The sequence below is a fragment of the Spodoptera frugiperda genome, chromosome 24, assembly GCF_023101765.2.
Source record: "Spodoptera frugiperda isolate SF20-4 chromosome 24, AGI-APGP_CSIRO_Sfru_2.0, whole genome shotgun sequence".
NCBI classification, from domain to species: domain Eukaryota; kingdom Metazoa; phylum Arthropoda; class Insecta; order Lepidoptera; family Noctuidae; genus Spodoptera; species Spodoptera frugiperda.
In genome coordinates, this window is record NC_064235.1 from 2,455,462 (window position 1) to 2,480,177 (window position 24,716).

At 38.1% G+C, this 24,716-nt stretch overlaps 2 protein-coding genes, 1 long non-coding RNA gene and 1 pseudogene across 6 annotated transcripts in view; 2 read left to right on the top strand and 2 right to left on the bottom strand.

Annotated features, from left to right (window-relative positions):
* Positions 1 to 24,716, top strand: part of LOC118278720 (alpha-centractin) — an 800,945-nt gene that overhangs the window by 12,911 nt on the left and 763,318 nt on the right. The gene's annotated exons all lie outside the window — the stretch shown is intronic.
* LOC118278850 (aldo-keto reductase family 1 member B1-like) lies at positions 1,313 to 17,938 on the bottom strand. Of its 2 annotated transcripts, none has more exons than XM_035598242.2 (7): positions 17,780 to 17,938; positions 10,286 to 10,428; positions 8,976 to 9,117; positions 8,243 to 8,437; positions 3,801 to 4,000; positions 2,626 to 2,781; positions 1,313 to 1,507 (listed from the first exon to the last, which is right to left on the bottom strand). In XM_035598242.2, the coding sequence occupies exons 1-7, from the start codon at positions 17,849 to 17,851 to the stop codon at positions 1,462 to 1,464; spliced, it is 954 nt and encodes a 317-aa protein (XP_035454135.1). In that variant the 5' UTR covers positions 17,852 to 17,938; the 3' UTR covers positions 1,313 to 1,461. The 2 variants fall into 2 exon arrangements, with proteins under 2 accessions (XP_035454135.1, XP_035454134.1); XM_035598241.1 differs by lacking the exon at positions 17,780 to 17,938 and adding an exon at positions 13,807 to 14,007.
* The window catches only part of LOC126912249 (aldo-keto reductase family 1 member B1-like), an 84,624-nt pseudogene continuing 61,220 nt past the window's right edge, over positions 1,313 to 24,716 (bottom strand).
* LOC126912269 (uncharacterized) lies at positions 9,368 to 22,953 on the top strand. Its single transcript, XR_007706887.1, has 3 exons — positions 9,368 to 9,998; positions 13,114 to 13,267; positions 22,486 to 22,953. It is a non-coding gene; the product is annotated as an uncharacterized LOC126912269 (long non-coding RNA).

Sequence of the window (24,716 nt, forward strand, 5' to 3'; positions counted from 1 at the left end):
AGTAGCACAGAGTCTGGAAATGTGTCCAGAATATGGCAATAGGCTCACCCCCTATTACATGGGACTTATAACATAAATGGTGAAAAGTGGGTGTACATTGTATAGCGACGTTGCGTGCCGTAATGTGCACCTCAGCCTACCCCTTCCGGGATAAAAGGTGTGAAAAAATATTTTAAAGTTAATTGGTCCAGGTTTAGCTTCTTCCATCTAAATAGCTAAACAAAAGCAAGCTTGTTGCTTGTTTGCAAACAACTTGTTAGCTTACGATGCCCTGGCTTTATAATATGATCTTTATGCAAATTTGACCGTCAGATTATACGTCACAATGGCTGAGTGACTGGCTGTTGTGCAACGTGGTTCGATTCCCACGTCGGGCAAAAACGGTGATAATGACATTTTCCAAGTAAAATTACCATTAGCTTGGAGTCAGGAAGTTCAGCGGTGGTTCACGTAAACACGTTGGTTCTGCGCCTAACCTCTCTCCGGTGGTGTCGAGCCGTGCCATCGTTCAGGAAATGAGGGAACAGGGGCCTTAGTCTGCTATTACAATTGTGTCAGAATGGTCGATCATTGAGCAGTGCAAGAGGGACAGAGATATACAACCTACATAGCTCCGTCCCTCTCGCACTGCTCAGTGATCGACCATTCTGACACAATTGTAATAGCAGACTAAGGCCCCAGGAGTCCCACTGTGTTTGCGCACATACTTGTGCACTATAATATTGATTGGCGTTCCATTGTCTCTGCCTACCCCCATGGGAGACAGGCGTGAGGTTATGAATGTATGTATAATATTGATTGCATGTGGTTGTGGCAGTTTCGATTCCCGCACGGAGCAACTCTTTGTGTGATCCACAAATTGTTGTTTCGGGTCTGTGTGTCATGTGTATGTGAACTTGTATGTTTGTAAACGCACACACGACACAGAAAATCCTAGAGTACGTTTTAAAAATATTCTGTGTAGTCGGCTAGTCTAGTTAGACCGACTGGCTATCGTGCACAGCATGAAATTACGAAAACTACAACAAAAAAATTGAAATTACAAAATAAATAAAAATTCTGTATGAACAGCTCCATGTTCCTTGACCACAGAAGAGCTGTAATGTTGTAGGTTGTCTAGGAATGTTACGGACATGCGGCGCGGCTGTTATAATGCCGTATTTGTAAATTTCATTACCTTAATCTCAGTTTTCATTGAAATATTTAGTTGTATTACGCTCCTGTGGACGAGTACTACTTGTAGTTTCATTTAAATCATATGAGTGATCTCCATACTGTATAATGACTTAATAAATATAATAAAATTCACAAAAACAGTGTTTAAAACATATTTATTTATTAGTGACATTTGTTTAACATTTATATATCTGTTTTAACTTGAGTGCGACTGACATTTCATAATATTTGCATCCAATCACATTATAGGTACATTAAAATAATTAACATAAAAATAAATATTATTTAGAATTCTTCATTCTCAAACGGGTGATACTTGTGGCCCAGTGATCTGAAACAGAAATTAAAATTATGAGTCAACATCAACAACACGCCGTTTATCCCCGAAGGGGTAGGCAGAGGAGCAAATTACGACACGTAATGTCGCTATACAATGTACACCCACTTATCACCATTTGTGTTATAAGTCCCTTGTAATAGGGGGTGAGCCTATTGCCATAATTTCTCAGTAGTAGCACGGAGTCTGTAATTGTGTGGACACAATTACTACTACTGAGAAGAAATTTTCTAAACCGAAAAAAGCTCAGTAATACTTTTGCCCGACCCGGGAATCGAACCCGAGACCCCTTGCCCATCAGTCGCACTTGCAACCACTCGACCAACGAGGCAGTCAACGAGAGTATAAGAATACATTTGTAACCAACCCTACTCTTTATGTAGGTGTAGTATACCCGACTAAGGGACTACACATTAGACAGAGACCGAGCAGCAGCGCTCTCTGATAAACCTGAACCTTTTACTTTTATTAGTATGAATGTGATAGAATCGATAGGTTATTTTTGAAGGCGGAAAATCATCCTACGACTTTTCTTCCGCCCTGGGCGAGGCGAGAGGGAGTGTCAGACTCTTACTGACTAAAAACCACCCCGTTCTTACTCCTGCTTTTCGAGCCGGAGCCGCGGTAAACCCGCTAGGTAGTCCGCAGTTCCGGATTAAGCATCAGCCCTACTGGGCCCCATCTGTGGTGGTCTGATGGCTCTTTGAGGCGCGCGGGGGACGCAACGCGCCGAAGATCCTATGGGGCCCAGTAGGGCTGATGCCTGATCCGGAGCTGCGGACTACCTAGCGGGTTTACCGGGGCTCCGGCTCGAAAAGCAGGAGTAGGAACGGGGTGGTGTTTAGTCAGTAAGAGTCTGACACTCCCTCTCGCCTCGCCCAAGGCGAGAGAAGTCATTGGATGATTTTCCCCCCTGAAAAAAAAAGCCTTAGTATTATTATTTTTTTTTTTATGTTAAATGGGCCGACGTCTGCCCGCTATCTCGCCTGATGGTAAGTGATGATGCGGCCTACGATGGAGCACGTCTGCCCATAAGCAACCTATTCACTCGGGCTTTGAAGACACCCAGGTTATACCCATCAGGAAACACAGACAATTATGATGGTACTCACGCAGTCATAGGCACCATGCGTCCGTTGCAGTCGAACGAGTCGATGAGAGACATGTCTTCCTGGGACAGTTTAAAGTCGAACACATCAAAGTTGCTCGCGATACGAGACGCTGTCACTGATTTAGGTATCACTATGTTGTTGCGGTCGATTTGGTAACTGGAATTGTAAAAATAAAGATGTTTTAAAGAAGGGAATTCTCACATAATTGAAACAATCGAAACAATGTAACCAAGAATTGTATTGTGAATCTGATTGAAAAAGAGTAACCTATGGAATTTCTTGCTCGTTCTTCTCCATAGGAATCTACACTTTGGAACGAGCAAATAGAGCAACTAGATGACTGACCGACAGACATACGTTATTAATATTATTATATTTGCTTTGACGTTCAAAAGGGCCTTCCTGGTCTATTTGAAATAAATAATTTTGATTTTGACTTTGAGGGAATCGGCTAATATGGGGCTTAAAAGTATAGGGATGATGACGAGGTGTGAACATTAAAAAATCTATTTAGTCCGTCAGTTAGGTAAAAGTGAGAGAAAATACGTCATTTCTACGTTTAAAACGTACCTAACGAAGTGACGACACACGATATTTGAAAGAAAAAAGAAAGGAAAACAGTTTATTTGCACCAATTAAAAAATAATAAACATAAATACATTGATCAAAAAATTTAATAAAAGTATACACGGCGCAAAAAGGCCAGTACTCAGCTAAAATGGCGTGACCCGAGCGCGATAGCTCGAGTCGCGGCGCTGATTTTCAGCACCCGACCTATTTCAAATCGATATATCTTCGAAAGTACAAGTACTCTCAACGGATCTTGGCAAGTCTGAACTACGTGCAGAAGGCTGCGCAATAAGTGTAAAGGGTCAATTGTATTTAGAAATGGTCAATCTCTAGCCTAGATCGCCGCCCCCGCACCTCGCCTCATGCCACCATTTGGTTCTAAAAAGATTTATTGCGCAGCCTTCTGCACGTAGTTCGTAGTGCCAAGATCCGTTGAGAGTACTGTATGTTTCCGTAAAAAAATAAAAACAGGTGTCTACCGTATTGTGCAATAAGTTTAAAGAAATAGTTAAATCCTGTATCTAAGTGTAAAAAACACATCTGAAATCCGCATCATTCTTTTATAAGTCGGATAAAAATCCACCAAACTTTATAAATAAACTTACCGAATGAGAACTTGGGCGACAGTTTTGCCGAGTCTGTCAGCTATGGCCTTTAATTTGGGGTCATCCAGTAGACTGGGGTCATCGGGCTTGGCCCAGGGTCTGTCTGGTGACCCCAAAGGGGAGTAGGCCGTGATGGTAATCTTGCGCGCCTCACAGAAGTCTTTCAAACGACGTTGGTTCAAGTAGGGGTGGCATTCAATCTGAAAAAAGTTAAAATAGTTAATATATTGTGTATATTCTAAAATTATTTCAAAGTCAAAGTCAAAAGTATTTTAGTCCAGTCAATTTAGGAATTCACCTCGGAATTCGAGATACCCAGCTGTAATTTTGTATATACTTGTATATTGACCCCCTAAAACTTGTCTCAAAACCTACATATGGTAGGGTGTAAGCAACCCTTAAAATTCAGGGTCAAAGGGCCCAAAAATCGTTTTTTTGCGGTTTTTCCGAAATATCTCATTTCCTATGGGTTTTTGGTAGTTGTATTCAATAGCAATATTGTGCAATACAAAATTTTCTACAACTTTTGTCTAAACTTTTTTTTATACGGTGAACCGTTTTCGAGATAGAGGGCGGAGAGCGCGCGGTCACTGCATCTCTTCAAAAAAATTTTTTTTCGTCTAACCTATCCGTGATGGTTGTCTATGGATAGGACATTAAAAAATACGTCATGGTTCCTAAAACCATTTTTCGTCAAAATCAATCGTTTGAAAGATAGACGCTTCCAAAGTGGAAAAATGAGGTCTATAGAATGTGTCCTGCCCTCTAACTTTTAAAATAAGTGAGTAAGAAAACTAAAAAAAAATATATGCTGTAGATTTTAATGGAAACTTTTAACGAAAATTGGTTTGAACGAGATATCATAATTAGTTTTTAAGAATTGATACATTTTAAAAAAACACACTTAATTTTCCACTTTCTCAATTCTTTTAATCAATTCTTAAAAACTAATTACGATATCTCATTCAAACCAATTTTCGTTGAAAGTTTCCATTAAAATCTACAGCACATATTTTTTTTTAGTTTTCTTACTCACTTATTTTAAAAGTTAGAGGGCAGGACACATTCTATAGACCTCATTTTTCCACTTTGGAAGCGTCTATCTTTCAAACGATTGATTTTGACGAAAAATGGTTTTAGGAACCATGACGTATTTTTTAATGTCCTATCCATAGACAACCATCACGGATAGGTTAGACGAAAAAAATTTTTTGAAGAGATGCAGTGACCGCGCGCTCTCCGCCCTCTATCTCGAAAACGGTTCACCGTATAAAAAAAAAGTTTAGACAAAAGTTGTAGAAAATTTTGTATTGCACAACATTGCTATTGAATACAACTACCAAAAACCCATAGGAAATGAGATATTTCGAAAAAACCGCAAGAAAACGATTTTTGGGCCCTTTGACCCTGAATTTTAAGGGTTGCTTACACCCTACCATATGTAGGTTTTGAGACAAGTTTTAGGGGGTCAATATACAAGTATATACAAAATTACAGCTGGGTATCTCGCATTCCGAGATTCTTACCTAATTTTGCCTTATTTGACTGGACTATTATGTCTAATGGACGGGGGAAGGCACTTTTGAACGTCAAAGCAAATATTACAATATTACAATAAATATTATAAAGCTGAAGAGTTTGTTTCTTTGAACGCGCTAATTTCCAAAACTAATGGTCCGATTTGAATAATTATTTTTGTGTTGAATAGTGCATTAATCGAGGTAGGTTATAGGCTATAAAACATCACGCTATGACCAATAGGGGCCAAGCAGAGCAGGTGAAACCGCGCGGAAGTAGCTAGTATTACAATATTAAAAAGAATCAAAGTGTCTGTCGGTCAGTCCTCTAGTTGCTCTATTTGCTCGTTCCAAAGTGTAAATTCCTATGAAGAAGAATGAGAGAACTATTTATACACAAGTATGGGAGAGCCATGCTTCGGCACTGCTGGGCCGACTCGACCGGAGTGATACCACGGCCGAGCAGAAAACCGACGTGAAACAACGCTTGCGTTGTGTGAGTGAGGTTACCGGAGACCCAATTAACCCCCTTCCCAATCCTCAATTCCCCAACAACCCTTAAATACCTAACCCTCAAAAGGCCGGCAACGCACTTGTAACGCCTCTGGTGTTTCGAGAAACCATGGGCGGCGGCGATTGCTTACTATCAGGTGATCCGTACGCTCGTTTACCGGCTTATACAATAAAAAACACCACTGACAAACGGTGAAGGAAAACATCGTGAGGAAACCTGGGCTTATAATTTCTAATTTTAAGTTTAAAATCACCAACCCGCATTGAGCAAGCGTGGTGGTTAATGCTCAAACTTTCTCCGTGTGAGAAGAGGCCTTTGGTCAGCCGCACAGTGTTTTAGAAACCCTTGGGGGAGGACATTTTTAGCTTATAGCGTATATCGATGTAGTTAGTCCTAATAACACAAATTGCAAAAGAAACCCCATGTCAATTATTTTTAGTTTTCGAGAAAAAAAATACTAAAGTTGCTAATTCGGAGTGTGGTTTAAATAGGTTTTTCTTTTATTTTTCTTTTATCTTTAAAATAAAGAGCAAAATTTGATATCCGGATTTTATCACATATATTTATGTGTTATTCAAGCTTTACAACACGTATGAATTGTAACTAGGTACAAAGATATTTGCAAAAAATCCAATTTTAGTTTCTATTTTTTATTTTTGTATTGACATAGTTTCCGCACGAAATCTTCATGGTAAATGATAGTTAGCCTTTTGTACTATGTACTTAAATTAAATCAGCCACATAATCCGTGGTATTACAAAATTATGTACAATTGAAAAAAAAACTAAGCGCCTTTATTATTACAAATAGCAAAGTCAACAATCAGCACTTTGCTTTTTAAATGATACAATAATTTTATCTGGAGAAGTCGACATTTTAGAGGATGATGATTAAAATAAATTCTTATTTAATTTATTTAATCTACCATATAGCAAAAGTCATGTCATGATAGTTTGCAATTAAAAATCGTGTGGTGACTATTACTAGGACCTACGTAATTGAAAGAAATACACAATAAAACATGTATATATTAAACATATCTATATGGTAGATTAAATAAGAATTTATTTTAAGCATCATCTTCTAAAATGTCGACTTCTCCAGATAAATTTATTGTATCATTTAAAAAGCAAAGTGCTGATTGTTGACTTTGCTATTTGTAATAATAAAGGCGCTTAGTTTTTTTTTCAATTGTACATAATTTTGTAATACCACGGATTATGTGGCTGATTTAATTTAAGTACATAGTACAAAAGGCTAACTATCATTTACCATGAAGATTTCGTGCGGAAACTATGTCAATACAAAAATAAAAAATAGAAACTAAAATTGGATTTTTTGCAAATATCTTTGTACCTAGTTACAATTCATACGTGTTGTAAAGCTTGAATAACACATAAATATATGTGATAAAATCCGGATATCAAATTTTGCTCTTTATTTTAAAGATGAAAGAAAAATAAAAGAAAAACCTATTTAAACCACACTCCGAATTAGCAACTTTAGTATTTTTTTCTCGAAAACTAAAAATAATTGACATGGGGTTTCTTTTGCAATTTGTGTTATTAGGACTAACTACATCGATATACGCTATTAGCTAAAAATGTCCTCCCCCAAGGGTTTCTAAAACACTGTGAGCCGTGGTGACTTATAGACTGATGCTGATGATCAAGGCTCGGAACCGGTTTAAAAAATACCGGTTAATACCGGTTTATATCGGTTTTCCTCCGAACTTTTCTTAAGAACGTGAACATTTAAAGAACTTTATTTTAACCTAAATTAACCGGTTTATTCGACGAGGGGCATGTCGGTACACGCGTTGAAATATTATTATTGAATATAATCTGAACAGCGCGCGGCGTTTCTTTGATGTGCGTCCGTATTAACCGGTTTTTATTGCTCTAAACCGTTTAATCCGAAAAAACCTTTATGAAAATACTGTTCCAAATACCGGTTTAAAAAACCGGTTTCGCGAACGAAACCCAATGTAAAGGTTTTGCGTACAAGTACATAATAACGGTTTGAAAATTTAACCGGTATCCGAGCCTTGCTGATGATGATGATGGTAGAATGATCTCCAACAAAATTAATTATTATGTTATCGGCTTACTCACGTAATGTTTTGACGAGGAACTCGACTAGTTTCAAGCCATGCTAGAGGCTCATATTCATGAGCAGCATTCCGCGACACACGACGCGGCGATTGTCGTACATTAATGGAGAAAAGCTATTAGTTTCGAGTCACAGAGGGACTCTTCATCATTAGCAGCGTGCGCAGACGCAGCGACGTCACGCAGCCTACTGACGTCGAAACTAGTAGAGCTTTTCTCCATTAATGTACGTGAGTAAACCGTGATTTTGTAGTTAATTTAGTATGTCTCACGAAAGTTACAATAAGATCTCCAACTAACCTGGTTAGTGACAGGCACGATACTAGCATGCTCCAACAGCCTGGCGACCTGTTTCGAGTTGAAGTTCGAGATGCCGATGCTCCTCACCAGACCCTCGCCCACCAGCGGCTCCAGAGCCTTCCACGTGTCCACATAGTCCACGTCAGAGAATACTATTTTATCGTCCGCATCCTTAGGGAAAAGATCGCCTTCTTCCTGTGAGTAAATTTATTATTTTTTTAATGAATTTTGTTTGAGAGTAAGCGGTGGAGATGGGGGTTTGGGGATTGGGGGTTGTAGTTTGAAGATTGGAGATGGGGGTTTGGAGATTGGGGATTGGGGATTGTCAAAATCAAAGTTAAAGTTATTTATGTCGAATAAACATAAGGAATAGAGAGGAAGGCTTTTGATTTTGCAATATTAAAAAAAAATGTCTGATGGTTAGACATAGTCAAGCTATTTGCTCGTTCCAAAGTGATTGGAACGAGCAATTCAAAGGATAAGAGGCAGAATTAAGTCTCCGACCTCCTGATGATATAAATAAAAAACCAACATCACTACATAGCATAAAACAAAGTCGCTTACTCTGTCCCTATGTCCCTTTGTATGCTTAAATCTTTAAAACTACGCAACGGATTTTGATGCATATAGTAATTCAAGAGGAAGGTTTATATGTGTATAATACATGCATAATATATCACCATTGCACCCATGCGAATCTGGGGCTGGTCGCTAGTTAAAAAATAGAACATACCTTATAAGCCTGAGGCCAGTGCACCAGGTAGAGGTCCAGGTATGTGAGGTTGAGGTTCTCCAGACTCTTCAGGAGTGCGCCCTTCACCAGGTCCGGCCGGTGGAAGGTGTTCCACAGCTTGGACGTGATGAACAGGTCCTCTCTGGAAGATAGGCCCAAAGTTGCATAATTTAGGAAATACCTCTAAAACCTTCTCCTAAGCCTGAAGAATAATTTGTTGCAAACCGCATCAAAATCGGTACAGCCAAACGCGAGATAATCGCGTACAAATATACATAATTACATACATATCAAACTGAGCACCTAATTTTTTTGAAGTCTGTTATAAAATAAGGTGTCAGACCGTCTGTCACTTTTCCAGTTGCTCTATTTGCTCGTTCCAAAGTGTAGATTCTTATGGAGAACACACAACACACTGCTCTAGTATTTCGGGTGTCCATGGGTGGCGTAAACTGCTTATCACCAGGTGATCCGTCTCCTCGTTTGTTGTCCCATACATCGCCACCACCTGCGGACTACCTAGCGGGTTACCGGGGCTCCAGCTCGAAAAGCAGGAGTAAGAACAGGGTGGTTTTTAGTCAGTAAGAGTCTGACACTCCCTCTCTCCACACCCAAGGCGGGAGAAGTCATTAGATCATTTTCCCCCTTAAAAAAAGTGATGCGGGTGTTCATTGCCCATCTGCCCGTTTGCCGCCCCATACATGACACAAACTGGCGACCACTTAGCGAGTTATCGGCGCTCCGGCTCGAAAAGCAGGAGTAGGAACGGGGTGGTTCTTAGTCAGTAAGAGTCTGACACTGCCTCTCTCAACACCCAAGGCGAGAGAAAGTCATTGGATGACTTCTCCCCCCTTAAAAACTTACCTTTTAACAACAAGGCGGGGAAGAAGTCATTGAATTTTTTTATGTTAAATGGGCCGACGTTTGGCCGCTATCTCGCCTGATGGTAAGTGATGATGCGGCCTACGATGGAGCACGTCTGCCCATAAGCAACCTATTCACTCGGGCTTTGAAGACACCCAGGTTATACCCATCAGGAAACACAGACTCCGGCAAGGAGTTCCACTCCCTAGCAGTTCGCACAAGGAAGCTTTAAGCGAAGCGCTTCGTGCGAGTGGGTGGGATATCTACCATGAAACGGTGACGCCTCGTCGATTGTCTTGTGGTTCGATGATGAAAAGGACTAGGAGGAATCAAGTTGTGCAATTCCCCTGCACACTCTCCGAAATGTATCCGGTAAAAAACGGGAAGGCTTGCGACCTTGCGCCTGTGTTTAGGCTTCTCCCACCTTTAAAAAAACGAAAACTTACCTTTTAACAGTACCGTCGGCAATTTTCGAAGAGATGGCGGCACCGACCTCCTTTTCATTGCCGTAGACGAAAGCACAGTCGATATGCCTGTAGCCAACCTCTATGGCCGTTTTCACAGCTTCTGTGACTTCTCCTGGCTTAGACTGTGGATAAAACATATTAATAAATACAACAACAACAACGTCACGCCTTTTATCCCCGAAGGGGTAGGCAGAGGTGCACATTACGGCACGTAATGCCGCTATGCAATGTACACCCACTTTTCACCATTTGTGTTATAAGTCCCATGTAATAGGGGGTGAGCCTATTGCCATATAGGTACTGGTCGCAATTCCAGACTCCGTGCTACTACTGAGAAATTTTCGAAATTCCGAAAAAAGACCAGTAATAATTTGCCCGAGCCGGGAATTGAATACCAGACCCCTTGTTCGGCAGTCGCACTTCGACCACTCGACCAACGAGGCAGTCTTAATTAATTTATGCATTTTAAGAAATTGGGATCTTTTTTGAGGGGGGAAAATCATCCAATGATTTCTCCCAACTTGGGTGAAGCGAGAGGGAGTGTCAGACCATCGCAGATGGGGCCCAGTAGGGCTGATGCCTGATCCGGAGCTGCGGACTACCTAGCGGGTTTACCGGGGCTCCGGCCCGAAGAGCAGTAGGAACGGGGTGGTCTCTCGCCACGCCCAAGACGGAAGAAGTCATTGGATAAATCCCCCCCTCAAAAATAAACAATAAATCTTTGTTTATTTTTCTTGCACTTTGAATCTTGCACGTCTGTCTACCTCTTCTATGTATAAAAGCGTGATATTCCACTATTAAGATTGGCAGTTAAAACCAGTATTAAGTAATCTCATACTAGTCTTATGTATGTACTACTTTTTGAAGTGGATCCACATCGTGATAAGGAATATACTACCTATAAGTATTTGTAAAATGATAAACATAGGTAAATGTTTTTATGGAGTTTTGTTTAGTCCTAAGTGACAGTGGAATTAAATTTATACCACCCCTACTCTTTCCGCGGGTATCGCATACTCGACTAAAGAATTACTGACTGCACGGTTGGTGCGGTGGCTGGGCAACGGGCTGCCGCGCAACGGGTAGCGGGTTTTATTCCCGCACGGAACAACTCTGTGTGTGATCCACAGATTGCTGTTTCGGGTCTGGGTGTCATGTGTATGTGAAATTGTATGTTTGTAAACGCACCCAAGACACAGGAGACAATACAAGTGTGGGGCAGCGTTTTAAAAAAAAAACTGAACCGCTCTAATAGGTTGGTTTATTTCAGCCGGCCAATCAGTGCTCTCTGATAAACCTGAACCATTTAAACCGGCCTATTTGGAATACATAGCAATTTTGTAATATATCTGTTATCTACAATTTCATGACAAGTTAAATACTACAGGCTTAGGGAATCTATCATATGACTATATTTATCATGATTTTATCTTTTGGAGACCACTTGTAATTTCTACTATAATAAACCAATTTTAGGCTGCCTGTCCACCAAGAGGAGAGAAATATTCACTAATAACTAACTTTGATTGCTCTCTATAGGATCTCTATCTAAATAAGAGCAGTCTACAGCGCCGCCACTGTAGGCTGTAGTAGGCAGTGCAAGGTTGTGGGGCTCCGGAGCAGGGGGCAATTCAACGAAAAACGAAACTTCGCAGATTGCATACTACAATTCTATTTATTGCGAACTTTCGTGAACAAAAATTAACGAATCAAACGAAGATTAATAAATAAGTTTTGATTTGGAATTAAAAATAAAACGTTATTTCAAGTAATTTTATTAGTAAATCAATAAAACCTACGGCCGAAGATTAAACGAAACTTCGCATTCGAGAACTGGAGTAGGGCCCCAGGTCTATAAGAGGACCCGGTGCCGGTACAGGTGTTGAGGGTGGCCACCGGGGTGGTTTTAGTGAAGTAAAAATCCCACACTCCCTAGTTTTTTATCCCCAAAAAGCTAGGCGCCTTTTTAAGGCTTCCAACTGTCATCAAAAAAAATAAAAAAGGCAGTGCAAGGTCGCCTCAGCTGCGCACACTGCTCATGATGAAGAATTCCAAACTGTGTGAGTGTGACTCGAAACTAGTAGAGCTTTTCTCCATTAATGTATATGAGTAAACCGTGATTTTAAGTAAATTAATTGATTTATTATTTTACTAGCTACTTCCGCGCGGTTTCACCCGCTCTGCTCGGCTCCTATTGGTCGTAGCGTGATGCTTTATAGCCTATAGCCTTCCTCGATAAATGCACTATTCAACACAAAAAGAATTATTCAAATTGAACCAGTTGTTCTGGAGATTAGCGCGTTTAAACAAACAAACAAACAAATTCTTCAGCTTTATAATAATAATATATAATATATAGTATATATAGTATAGATTTAATCTTTAATGTACATAATACAATAAAACAGCAGTATATAAGGCAAACTTAATGCAGTATGCATACTGGTAGTTCTCTATCAGTCAACCTTAGGGTTTAAAGAGAAAGTCTGTAAAAATAAGGTACGGAGAATAAAGAATAAACAGCAAAGAGAAAAGTTTATTAATTGTGAAATGTAAATTTTATTATGTTTTGTAATTGTTAAGATCAAAGTACACAAAACAAAGATATATAATTTAATTTTGTCTAAAACTAGACAACAATAGGATAATAAATCATATTGATATATATGTATAGATAAGCTAAAAGAAACTAATAACATAGGTACATCAAAACAATAATTAAATCAGTAGGTAATAATGATAACTGACTATTACTAACATCCCACTTCCAGATTGACTGCATGGTTGGTGCAATGGCTGGGCAACAGGGGCCTTAGTCTGCTATTACAATTGTGTCAGAATGGTCGATCATTGAGCAGTGCAAGAGGGACGGAGCTATGTAGGTTGTATAGCTCCAACCCTCTTGCACTGATCAATGATCGACCATTCTGACACAATTGTAATAGCAGACTAAGGCCCCTGGTTACCGCGCAACGGGTAGCGGGTTCGATTCCTGCACGGAGCAACACTTTGTGTGATCCACAAATTGTTGTTTCAGGTCTGGGTGTCATGTGTATGTGAACTTGTATGTTTGTAAACACACCCACGACACAGGAGATAATCCTAAAAATGCCACATTTCATTTGGGAAAAAAACACCGAATCAAACTCCGTGGCGTTAGGCGTCAAATAAATGCTATTTCTATGCAAATAATTAAGGAAAAAGCAATATAACTTATATAATGAAGGTTTTTAAACGTTTACCCATTATTTATTATATTTATTAGATATATTCTAATAAGATATTCGTAAGTCTCGCTAAAACTCGAGAACGGCTGGCCCGATTTGGCTAATTTTGGTGTTGAATTATTTGTGGAAGTCCAGAAAGTAGTTATAAAAGGTGAGAAAATAATGTTTGAGGCGGTACGAAGTTTGCCGGGTCAGATAGTTACAGTTAGAAAAAATGTTTATATACGTAGATACTACATAAAGTTGTTAATCGGTATTTTGTAAAAGTTTTACCTTCCATGTTCCAATACCAAGAATGGGAATCTCACAACCATTGTTGAATTTAACTTTCACCATTTTAGAAGCAATAATAACAGCGCAGGGATAAATAAAAGGAAATAAAATAATGGAAAGATACTTCGGAACAGAACCGGCTGTCAAGTTAATTTCAATTTGACAAGACAAATTGTAAAACGTCATTCATTCAAGGACCAACGACAAAGCCCGCCATTATTTGACTTTTTAAATATTTTAGGGATGTGATGTACAATGTTATTGTATTGATAAGTTATTAATAATGGGGAATAATATAATAAATTCTTTTAATATATTCTTTTATACAAAGCAGTCTGCCCATATTATTTATATTAGTTTATAGGTGCAATAGTGATATATTATGATTTTAGGTACAGTAGAGTCCGTTTATAATGACATCGAAAGGAATTGACAAACACGTCATAATAAGCGGACGTCATACAAAGCGTTATGTATAAATGAAAATCTTTTTTATGTAAATATGTATGTATTAAGTATTTTAATACAGAAACATAGTATATTTGCATATGTGTAAGACCATATTAAATCAAAATCAAAATTGCACGTAATCAGCAGATTATTATAATAACACATACAAGTGTATTTTTTATTGTAAGTAATCTGTAATTTTTGTCTGCTTTTGTTTCTTCATTTTATTGTAAAAACAGACTCTCACACTATTGTGTATAGAAGACATAGCTATGGTCAAATTATCATTTTCAATATTGCTGAAAAAACATTGCGTAACCTTCAACTGTCAATTACTCACTGAGATTCAAAACAAAAACTAGGCACGTGCCGAACGTCGTCGGGAATTAACGAACATTATTGAAGGTAAAGAATCGTGCCGGTCATTATAACCGGACATAATTTATTAAAAATGGGTCATATAAAGCGGCATGTCACTGTAAGGGAAGTCATTATATCCGACTTTTTTATAAAGAATTTTATATGAAAACCAAACTTCGTCATGCAATTACGTTATAATAACCGGTTGGTCAATATAGGCGGAGTCATAATAAACGGATTCTTCTGTACATATAAACCACATCTTGAATCACTCTATCCATTAAAAAAACCCGCACCAAAATCCGTTGCGTAGTATTAAAGATTTAAGGCAAAAGGACATAGGGACAGAGAAAGCGACTTTGTTTTATACTATGTAGTGATTTGTATTCTTTTATCACAATAAACAACATTTTTGATCAATATAGCCATAGTTTTAGAGGTCATATTGATTATCATAGAAGTGTAAAACCAATTGTTTTACAAAACAACACAAATTTTAACTTTGTTACAAATAAACTATAATAGCTACTTCCACGCGGTTTTACTAGCTTATTGGCAGCTCATGTTTAATGGGCCAAAGTCTGTGGCCAAAGTTTTTCTTGGTATTTGAGCAGCTAGCTGATAGATACGAAGATACGTCACATGTTGAGCGTTTAAATGCCTCACGAATCAACTCTTCCAGTGATCCACAAATTGTGGTTCCAAATGTAGGTGTGATGTGTATGTAAATTTGTATGTTTGTAGAACACTCATGACACAAGATAAAATGCGTAAGGCATCGTATTTACTGTTTACATATAATAAATAACAGCGTCACTCCTTTTATCCTCAAAGGGGTAGGCAAAGGTGCTCATTACGACACATAATGCCGTTATACAATGTACACCCACTTTTCACCATTTGTGTTATAAGTCCCATGTAATAGGGGTGAGCTTATTGCCATATACCGGGCACAATTCCAGACTCCGTGCTACTACTGAGATTTCTCTTTCTCCTCGAAGCTGTACTTTGGAACGAGCACTTAGCTTTACTGACAGACAGACGGGCGGACGAATTCAATTTGACGTTTCAAAAATGCCTAATTTACGATTAATTGAAATAAATGCTATGATTTTGACTTGAAAAATACCTATTTACCGACTGACCGATTTATTCTATTTATATTTTTACATACGTACGTAGGTAATCAGACATTGTATATGTTTTTATTGCTATGGGAACGTGCATTCATACTCGTAGAAGCTACAATAATCAAGTAGACATGTCAAGGTTACCACGTTTTTGTCCAGTCATTATTCATCATTGGTCACTATATAGGTAAGTGTTTTTAGAAGTTTATGTGGACTTAAGACTTGAGTACAAAAAAATCAATATAGTTGGCTGTCAAGTTAGCCTACTGGTGATTCGATAGGCGTATTTTTATGATTTAAACCGGTAAACGAGCATACGGATCACCTGATGGTAAGCAATCGCCGCGGTTTTTCAAAAAATTTTCAGTAGAGAAAAGAAAGAAAGAAAAAATATTTAGTATAGTAGCATGGAGTCTGGAATTGTGTCCGGTATATGGCGATAGGCTCACCCCCTATTACATGTGACTTATAAAACAATTTATGAAAAGTGGGTGTACACTGTATACAGTGGCATTACGTGCCGTAATGTGCACCTCTGCCAACCCTTCGAGGATAAAAGGCGTGACGTTCTGATAAACTTTTCCCCATATTGGGATTGTTTTATGAAGAAAATACAGTCAGGATGATTGTTGTATTTTGTGTCAAGTTACGCATGTAGATAAGAAGTGCAGTTTAAGATAAAGTAGAACAGATATGCAATTTAAAAGATAGCTCGATGCATTTATCAATATCATCGATATGTATCTACGAATCTGACTTGGAAAATGTATTTACAAGGAAAAAATAAACAAAAATACACTGTAAAATAAAAACTACAAGCGGAATAAAAACTAAAAATATATTGTATTGCTAGTGTAGACAGATTTCCGCAAAATAAAGACTGATTCTAACACTACATAGTATAAAACAAAATTGCTTTCTCTGTCCCTATATCCCTTTGTGCGCTTAAATCTAATGGATTTTGATTGAGTAAATAAATTTGAGTTTGTTTGAATAAACGCACCTATCTCCGGAACTACTGGGCCGATTTGAATAATTATTTTTGTGGTGGATACCCTATTTATTAAGGCAGGCAATACATTATACGCCTATCACATTGTATAAGTGTAGGCTATAAAACGTAACACTGGCGCTCAATACGACAGTATTAAACGTCTTTCGACACAAACAACTGTCTACTATCTATCTCTAAACAAATTGTTATCACGTGTTATGGCTGTTTAGATATATTATTATCAACGACAGTATTTAATAAAAAGGTTTAATTCATTTGAGAACCATTGTAAATGTAGAAAATACTTTGCTAATAAAACAGAAGCGTGCTTGTTTTAATTTAAAGTTACGATTTATTTCAATTACAAATAGATAGAGATAAGTACCTAGACTTAGTATAAATACTAATATGTACAAATCATTAAGATTGGTATTTGACAAATGAATTGAAAATAAGTAGAAAAAGGATCATTAATTGTATTCTAAGTAAATATGAAGTATTCTACATCCAGTTTGTTTGCTCTACTTTTGGATTTACTATTCAGTTTGTGAAAATAATGCTTGACATTACTATAAAAGATTTATGAATTGCCAAAAGTTAATAAAATCATGATGGATCTCTTAAGCAAGCGTACTTAACCAATAAACACAGCTTTTTGACTTTGGAAAATCGTGTAAAAAATCGCTCATAAACGTAGAATAGAAAAAAATATCACACTATTGAATAATTAACAATAAATAAACGACTGCCTCTGACCTGGTCGAGTGGTCTCAAGTGCGACTGCTGGACAAAGCATGACTGGGCTTTTTTTGATTTTTCGAAAATTTCTCAGTAGTAGCACGGAGTCTGGAATTGTGCCCAGTATATGGCAATAGACTCACCCCCTATTACATGGGACTTATAACACAAATAATAAAAAGAGAGTGTACATTGTATAGTCGTACCACATGCAGTAATGTGCACCTCTACCTACCCCATCGGGGCTAAAAGGAAGGCATAACGTTACACTAAATAAACGAATAAAAAATTAACAACTAACCTTCCAAGTGCCAATCCCGATAGCGGGAATCTTTTGTCCATTGTTAAAAGTAACTGTTGGAACGCGCACCATATTTTATTTTTCACAGACGTCCGTGCAGCGAGGCGGAGGAATATGGAATAAATAGCCGACCAAGGCTAGGTTATCTACGCTATCAAATCGTTATATGAAGTAGGTGATAAATAGAATTATATAATAACCGGCTTGTTGGATCGTTTTATACGATTCTCTGTTTAATTCAACTGTTAGATATTAGGTGCCGCGGTTTTTTACTTGTTAGGAAAGATAAAAGGGATGTGTGCAATGCAATGGAATGTTTTTGGTGGCCTATTTAACTATCAGTAGGATAGAAGAATACTGCAATAATGCCATCCCAAGCCATTTTTGAAATGGATAAAATATTTTGTTCTTTAATATTTTATTCTTAATTTTCAATTTTAAAAATTCTCAGCGATAGTATTCGTATGCTCTCATCAACAGCAATTGCCCGGCGTAGGTACCTTTGGCAATAGAGACAATACAAAACATACTTTTATAAATCATTTCATTAAGTGTGGGAGAGTCAATGCTTCGGCACTGCTGGACCGGCTCGACCGGAGTGATTGTGATACCAGTACACCGACGTGAAACAACGCTTGCGTTGTGTCTCGTTGTGTGAGTGAGGTTACCGGAGGCCCAATTACTTCGAAACTACACTTTGGAACGAGCTTCACTGACGGACAGACTGACTATTAATCTAAATAAATTGACTTTTGAGTTTTTTCCCAATCTTCGCAATCCCCAACAACTCCTTAAATTTCTAACCCCCAAGGTCAGCAACGCACTTGTAACACCTCTAGTGTTTCGGGAGTCTATTGCTTAAATACTATTAACAAGTGATCCATTTGTTCGGTTACCGGCTTATACCATAAAAACCATCTCACACAGGAATCATACTTTCAATCAAACATCTAAAACATTTCGCTGATAACAAAAATGTGCCACGATCTTTTTATCATTTAATTTTTATGACTGCTATTTATACATTTGACCCTGTAAAACCTCCATCACGTTCGTAATTAAATAGGTAAATTAATTTACTTGTAATCTCATTGATAGCGATTGCGTCGTTTGTCATAAATACGATTGTAAACATAAATAAAATTATGCGTTAGTTTTTCGAGTTATGAGCTAAAGTAATGTAGATCACCGTATAATTTATTCGTTGCCAGTTTTTGTAATTTTTCACAAGTTATGTTATGAGTCTCATAGACTAGGAATTAGGAATTAAAGTGCTTTGTAGCCGGCCCATTCGTGCCGAAGCATGGCTGTTCCACACTTGGTATATAGGCTTTCATTATAAAACTTAGAAATTAAAATCAAGCGCGACATTATGTACATTACATATCATCTATTTTCTAATCAATATCTAAAGTCCTTGTGTATGTATATTAAAGTAACTAACAGACTAACAGATCATTATATACTTCACGTTGAAGGACCCCATCACAATCGACCCATTATTCATTAAAGGCCGACAATCGATCGATTCAGTTTTATTATAATATTTATAACAGATACTTCAGTTCAAGTATTAATAACGTGTAACATCACTAGTTTAATTGTCTATGGTATATTTATTACGTTTTACTTCCGTAAGTAATTTTAGTTTTAATTTAAATTTTAAGTATTAATTATTAGGAACAGCTGTGTTTTTTTATAAGGAGATAATTTAGTTAAATATATGTACTAATATACTAATCAATAATCTAAAAATATTATGTAACTCAAAGGTGACTGACTGACATAGTGATCTATCAACACACAGCCTAAACCACTGGAAAGGATATTGATAAATTTCAACGTCAACGTTACCCCTTTTATCCCCGAAGGGGTAAGCAGAGGTTTTCACCATTTGTGCTATAAGTCCCATGTAATAGGAGGTGAGCCTATTGCCATGTACCTACTGGGCACAATTCCGGGTCGGGCAAAGTTTTACTAGACTCTTTCGGTTTTCCGAAAATTTCTCAGTAGTAGCACGGAGTCTGGAATTGTGCCCAGTATATGGCAATAGGCTCACTCCCTATTACAAGGGACTTATAACACAAATTGTGAAAAGTGGGTGTACATTGTATAGCGGCATTACGTGCCGTAATGTGCACTTCTGCCTATCCCTTCGGGGATAAAAGGAGTAACGTTGCATATATTACTTCTGAAGCGAAGCCGCAGGCAAAATCATGTTTGTAATAATTTTAATGCCTATCTGGTCCACTATTGCAACATAATTTCACAACATAACGTAACGTCTGTGACGGAAGCCTTTACACGCAGCATTTTTTTTTATGTAATTTGAGGTTAGTGGTTCCCGCTGCCATAAGTGGATTCCGATTTCCGAGAAATAATGAGTAAGTTCTGCTGTACTTATTATTATTATTTATATGAAAATGCTAAGTAAATGAAACGTCAAGTTCATTGAAAGCTTGTTTTAAATAATGTAGGGGATTTGGATCACTTTAGGTACACAAAATATCATTAGCATGCGTACATTAAGTTCCAAAATACCTACCTAGTCACTATAACGTATAATCTTCTTCACGCCTTTAATCCCCGAAGGGGTAGGCAGAGGTGCACGTTATGGCACTCAATGCCAATGTCACTGAGATTTTTTTAGAAAATCCGTAAATATCCCAGTAATACTTCACCCGACCCGGGACTCGAACCCGAGATCCCTTGCCCGGCAGCCGCACTTGCAACTACTCGGCCAACGAGGCAGTCTGTCCTACCTACCTAATTACTAGTCTTCCGATAATACGAGTAAAAACCACCCCGTTCCTTCTCTTGTGTCGAGCCGGAGCCCCGGGCTAGTCCGCACAGCAAACATGTGAAAAGAGAAGGATGTCGTATAGATTCAGCAATACCGCCGACGACAGCTCATTCCACAGTTTTGCTGTGCGAGACAGAAAGTTTCGCGAGAAGCGCACAGTTGTGGCCAACCACCTGGACGGATCGGGCTGAAATTTTCTCATGCAGGTAGATATTATAACGTAGGGATGTAGTAAGAAAGGATTTTGATCAATTCTAGCCTCAAGGGGACAAAATAGGGGATGAAAGTTTGTATGAAACTTTGTCAATTTTAAACCAATCGGACTGAGACTTTGCATGCATAAAGCTACTATGGCGTAGCGCCTAATGACAGATTAAAAGAAGCGAGAGGACCAAACAATTGGGTAGTATCCTCGATCAAAAATAAATTATTACAACTTTTCAATACAATAAAATATTCAAAAATAATCACATTCTCATTCATAAATTTGATGATCACTAAGCAGTGCGAGACTATGAAGGTTGTGTAGTTCCGTCCCTTTAATTTTCGATGTTTTTCAGCAATAGCTAAATTTCTGCGAGGCAGAAAGTTTTGCGAGAAGCGCACAGTTGTGGCCAAACATCTACAATGTGATAGGGGTGGGACTTCTAACCCGTTAAGGCTGAGTACTACATCTAATTTTATCGACAAAAATCGGGAGTCGAAGGGGTCCAATCCCCTCCCCCTAAAAATTATGGCTATTTTAATATTTTTTTTACTTTTTGTGATATCAAAGGTTGTATGCGTTGTAGAAACTTAAAAAAAACGACAAACGGTAGCTAATAACTGTGTCTAACTGATTCATTACTTTTTTCATATGTTTGATAATGAGATAATGGTGAGAAAAAAAATCATTTCTGAATTATTTTTACCGAAAAAATCACTATTTTTCAATATTTTCAATTAGGGGTTAACCCCCCAAATTATTTTTTTTGTCGATAAAATTAGATGTAGTACTCAGCCTTAACGGGTTACAAGTCTCGCCCCTATCACATTGTATATTGTGGGGATGGAAGTGCTGTCGTGTAGGTCGTTGGCGAAAAGAAGCGAGAGGACCAAACAATTCCTCGTGGTATAGGCGATAGAGAATGCACAGCGAAGCTACATCTCTACGCATTTATTTGATTTTAAAGGGGGATGCCCGAATTTGGCCATGCAAGTCCGAACAATATGTTTATCACATGCACATCACACCCAGACCCGAAACAACAATTTGTGGATCACACAAAGAGTTGCTCCGTGCGGGAATCGAACCCGCTACCCGTTGCGCGGCAGCCAGTTGCCCAACCATCGCGCCAACCGTGCAGTCATATGTTTATCACCAAAAATAGCATTGTAATTTTAAATGAATAATCAGCACCCTTGTTTATAAAAACAAGTCGGAATATCTTCTAACTAATAAAAAGTAAATCAAAGAGGAAATCAAAACAATTCTTATTGTGCTTGTGGGTAAAAATTCCAGTATTATTTCCAGTATCTTCACTCCTGCAACTGGTCTAGAGAGGGTAAAAAAAAATAATAAAAAAAAAGACAAATTATGGAATATATTACAACATTTATTTCGTATAGCGATTTACACACTCGTTCAACATTGAGCAATCAAAAAATATATTGCTTTCTCTTTCAAACTTCACAAGAACTTTTAAAAAACACTAACGCGACGCCCGCGCTAGCGAAATAGACGCGAACGCGAACCTATCTCGCCTGATGGTAAGTGATGATGCGGCCTACGGTGGAGCACGTCTGCCCATAAGCAACCTATTCACTCGGGCTTTGAAGACACCCAGGGGCCTTAGTCTGCTATTACAATTGTGTCAGAATGGTCCATAAGCAACCTATTCACTCGGGCCTTGAAGACACCCAGGTTATACCCATCAGGAAACATGTACGTAGGACATAGCCGCCGCGTCACACCGCATCGCGTTGGATTCGCGTCTAAATCGCTCACACAAGACGTCACATAACTGCCGTATTCAGAATCATTTAATGCTTACTTAACCCAGTCCTTAGCAATTATTTTCGGAACAAGGTCTAAATCGTAACTAAGGAATAGTTTAAGTAATCATTAAATGTTTTTGAGTACGGCAGAAAATTACCGAATTTGATATCATCCCGGTTTCTTATAGACTAGCTACTGTCCGCTGCTAGGCTCCTATTGGTTGTAGCGTGATGTTTTATAGCCTTCCTCGATAAATGGACTATTCAACACAAACAATATTAATTAATTTGAACCAAGTGAGACTTAACAATCTCTACACTACACGAGTCACTGTTTACATGTCGACATTAGCTCATGACGATACCAGCGTACGTGTGTCACTGGACAGTGAACCTCGCTACCATCAGTTGACTGGACAATCTGTACACTACACGAGTCACTGTTTACATGTCGACATTAGCTCATGACGATACCAGCGTACGTGTGTCACTGGACAGTGAACCTCGCTACCATCAGTTGACTGGACAATCTCTACACTACACGAGTCACTGTTTACATGTCGACATTAGCTCATGACGATACCAGCGTACGTGTGTCACTGGACAGTGAACCTCGCTACCATCAGTTGACTGGACAATCTCTACACTACACGAGTCACTGTTTACATGTCGACATTAGCTCATGACGATACCAGCGTACGTGTGTCACTGGACAGTGAACCTCGCTACCATCAGTTGACTGGACATCTCTACACTGTATCTAATCTAACAAAAAATAAGTTTATTCCCGAAACTGCTCGAGGAGGTAACCCGATTACTTTCGACCCAAACCAGGGCTCATAATCATGACCAACTGATTGACAGTGGAAATAAATCCAGTTTGCCTCGTCAAACAGTTACGTGAATAGTCCATTAAAAATAATTAAAAAAATGCACTATATTTGTATAAATGCTTGATTTTAGAGTTGAAAATGATCATTCATTTGATTTAGTTCACATGTCCACTGATAGATGACGTTGTACTACAAATAATTTCGGTACTAAAATTGGTAAACATTTTTCAAAAGTCTAATAAATTAAGTTTAAAATACCTATTGTAAAATTATCGAAACAAAATATCTAGACAGACAAAATGCCTTTACATTATAATGTAGACAAAATATAAGTTTTTAAACTGACATGGTCACTAACACTAGTATTAGAACTTGAAACGGGATATTTACCATGTTTATTCATGTTCATCCGTGATCATGGCGCTTGCAACAGTGCCGAAATATCGGAAACTCATAGACATAAATAAACATGGTAAATATCCCGTCTCAAGTTCTAATAGTAGACAAAATATATTAGGCATTTTGATGCGATTTTTAGACCGTATGTATAATTTTATTATAACATTCGTGAGACATACTAAATTAATTATTATGTTATCGGCTTACTCACGTAACTGTTTGACGAGGAACTCGATTAGTTTCAAGCCATGCTAGAGGCTCATATTCATGAGCAGCATTCCGCGATACGACGCGGCGATTGTCGCGCTGCTACTGAAACTAGTCGAGTTCCTCGTCAAACAGTTACGTGAGTAAGCCGGTAACATAATAATTAATTTTGTATTATACATAAGGTGTTCTAAAAGTATCTGCCACGGCTTTAATGGGAGGTAGAGTTGTGTTTGAAGATTACAATAGTGAATATAAATTATTGATTATTAGTAATTTTCTTTTTATACAAAAAAGTCTATGTATGAGTTTGTTATGAAAGAGCTATCTCTTTCACTGTCTCTGTCGCATCGTGCGTATTTGTGAACCACTTTATGCAGTTCTCAAATCGAATTAACTGGTCCGGGGTACGAAATTTCTTCACTATTGTAATCTTCTAACAACACTACCTCCCATTAAAGCCGTGGCAGATACTTTTAGAACACATTATATAATAATATTTACATTCATGAAAACAGATATGATTTAAATAAATTAACTAATTTTAAAAGTAAGAGCAAACACAACTACATTCAGTTAAACATTCCAAGTCTTGTACTCACGTCATACTATAATAAACCACCCCTACTCTCGTCGTGGGTACTGTATACCCGGCTAAGATTCTAAGTAACTTTTAGTTAAGATATCCTTTAGGGGTGGTAGGTGAAAACGGGTATAC